The sequence below is a fragment of the Buceros rhinoceros genome, unplaced genomic scaffold (genome assembly GCF_000710305.1).
Source record: "Buceros rhinoceros silvestris isolate BGI_N320 unplaced genomic scaffold, ASM71030v1 scaffold18912, whole genome shotgun sequence".
NCBI classification, from domain to species: domain Eukaryota; kingdom Metazoa; phylum Chordata; class Aves; order Bucerotiformes; family Bucerotidae; genus Buceros; species Buceros rhinoceros.
This window is the reverse complement of record NW_010398510.1, coordinates 7,988-8,943: the sequence shown is the minus strand read 5'-3', so window position 1 is coordinate 8,943 and position 956 is coordinate 7,988. Positions and strand designations below refer to the sequence as shown.

At 58.4% G+C, this 956-nt stretch overlaps 1 protein-coding gene across 1 annotated transcript in view; it reads left to right on the top strand.

Moving 5' to 3' along the window:
- Positions 1–956, top strand: part of ARHGEF16 (Rho guanine nucleotide exchange factor (GEF) 16) — an 8,192-nt gene that overhangs the window by 1,668 nt on the left and 5,568 nt on the right. The window contains exon 3 of the mRNA XM_010131141.1: positions 357–509. Within this exon, the coding sequence (XP_010129443.1) occupies positions 357–509 (153 nt within the window). The remainder of the gene's footprint in view (positions 1–356; positions 510–956) is intronic.

The window sequence follows — 956 nt, the reverse complement described above, 5'->3', positions numbered from 1 at the left end:
GCGGTGAGGGCTGGCGGCTTCCCACAGCTGGGCAGCAGCGGCCCTGATGGGGCAGAAATGAACCTTCCTGGAGAGCTGAAGCGGAGGAGGGATCTCCTGCGGGGGTGGAGGAAGCGTGCGTGTGTCTGGGGCTGGGGAAGCTGCGTTCCCTCTCTCTGCAGCGGAGCTGGACTGGAGATGAGCTCAGACTGGGTGTCTGAGCTGCGTGGAGCTGCCCTGTGCAGGGGCATCCAGGGCCTGGTCTCCTCCGGGAATGCTGGGGAAAAGCTCTGGTGGGACCACGGTTAAACCTCCATCTGTTTGGTTTGCCTGGCCCTGACGAGCCACGTAGTGAAGTTACTGGAAATTTTCTCTAGCTTCTTCGAAGACTTAGAGAAGCGACACCAGGAAAACGTCCTGATTCCCGACATCAGCGACATAGTGGAAGAGCACGCCTCGAAGCACTTCAATCCGTACATCAGCTACTGCTCCAATGAAGTCTACCAGCAGAGGACTCTTCAGAAGCTGCTGTGAGTCCTGCCACATGCTCCGCCCTTGGGCTCGCAAAGGAGCTGCCTACAGGGGGTCTGCGGGCTCTGGGGGTGCTGACTGGCTGCAGACCGGGCAGGCAGGACCCGGCCCTGCCCCTGGCTCCCTCAGCCTGTGGTGGTTTGCTTTTCCCTAAGGAATGCTGAGCAGAGGTTCACTCAAGAGCTCGGCGTGTCTGTCGGGTGATCTGGAGATGGTTTGTGTTGTGCTGTGAGAAGTGTGAAGGATGGGGATGACTGGGGGTAGTGCTACCACACGCTGATGTCAGATGGGTCTTGCCAAGGTCCATAACTTGTATGTGGTGCATTAGGGACACGTATGGAGGCTGTTCACCTCCGGATCACACTGGTGGTACAGGTCTGCTGTTGGTACATTTACAGCTTCACCCACCTCTGGGTGGACTCACCCTCTCTGACTGCTTGTCCACC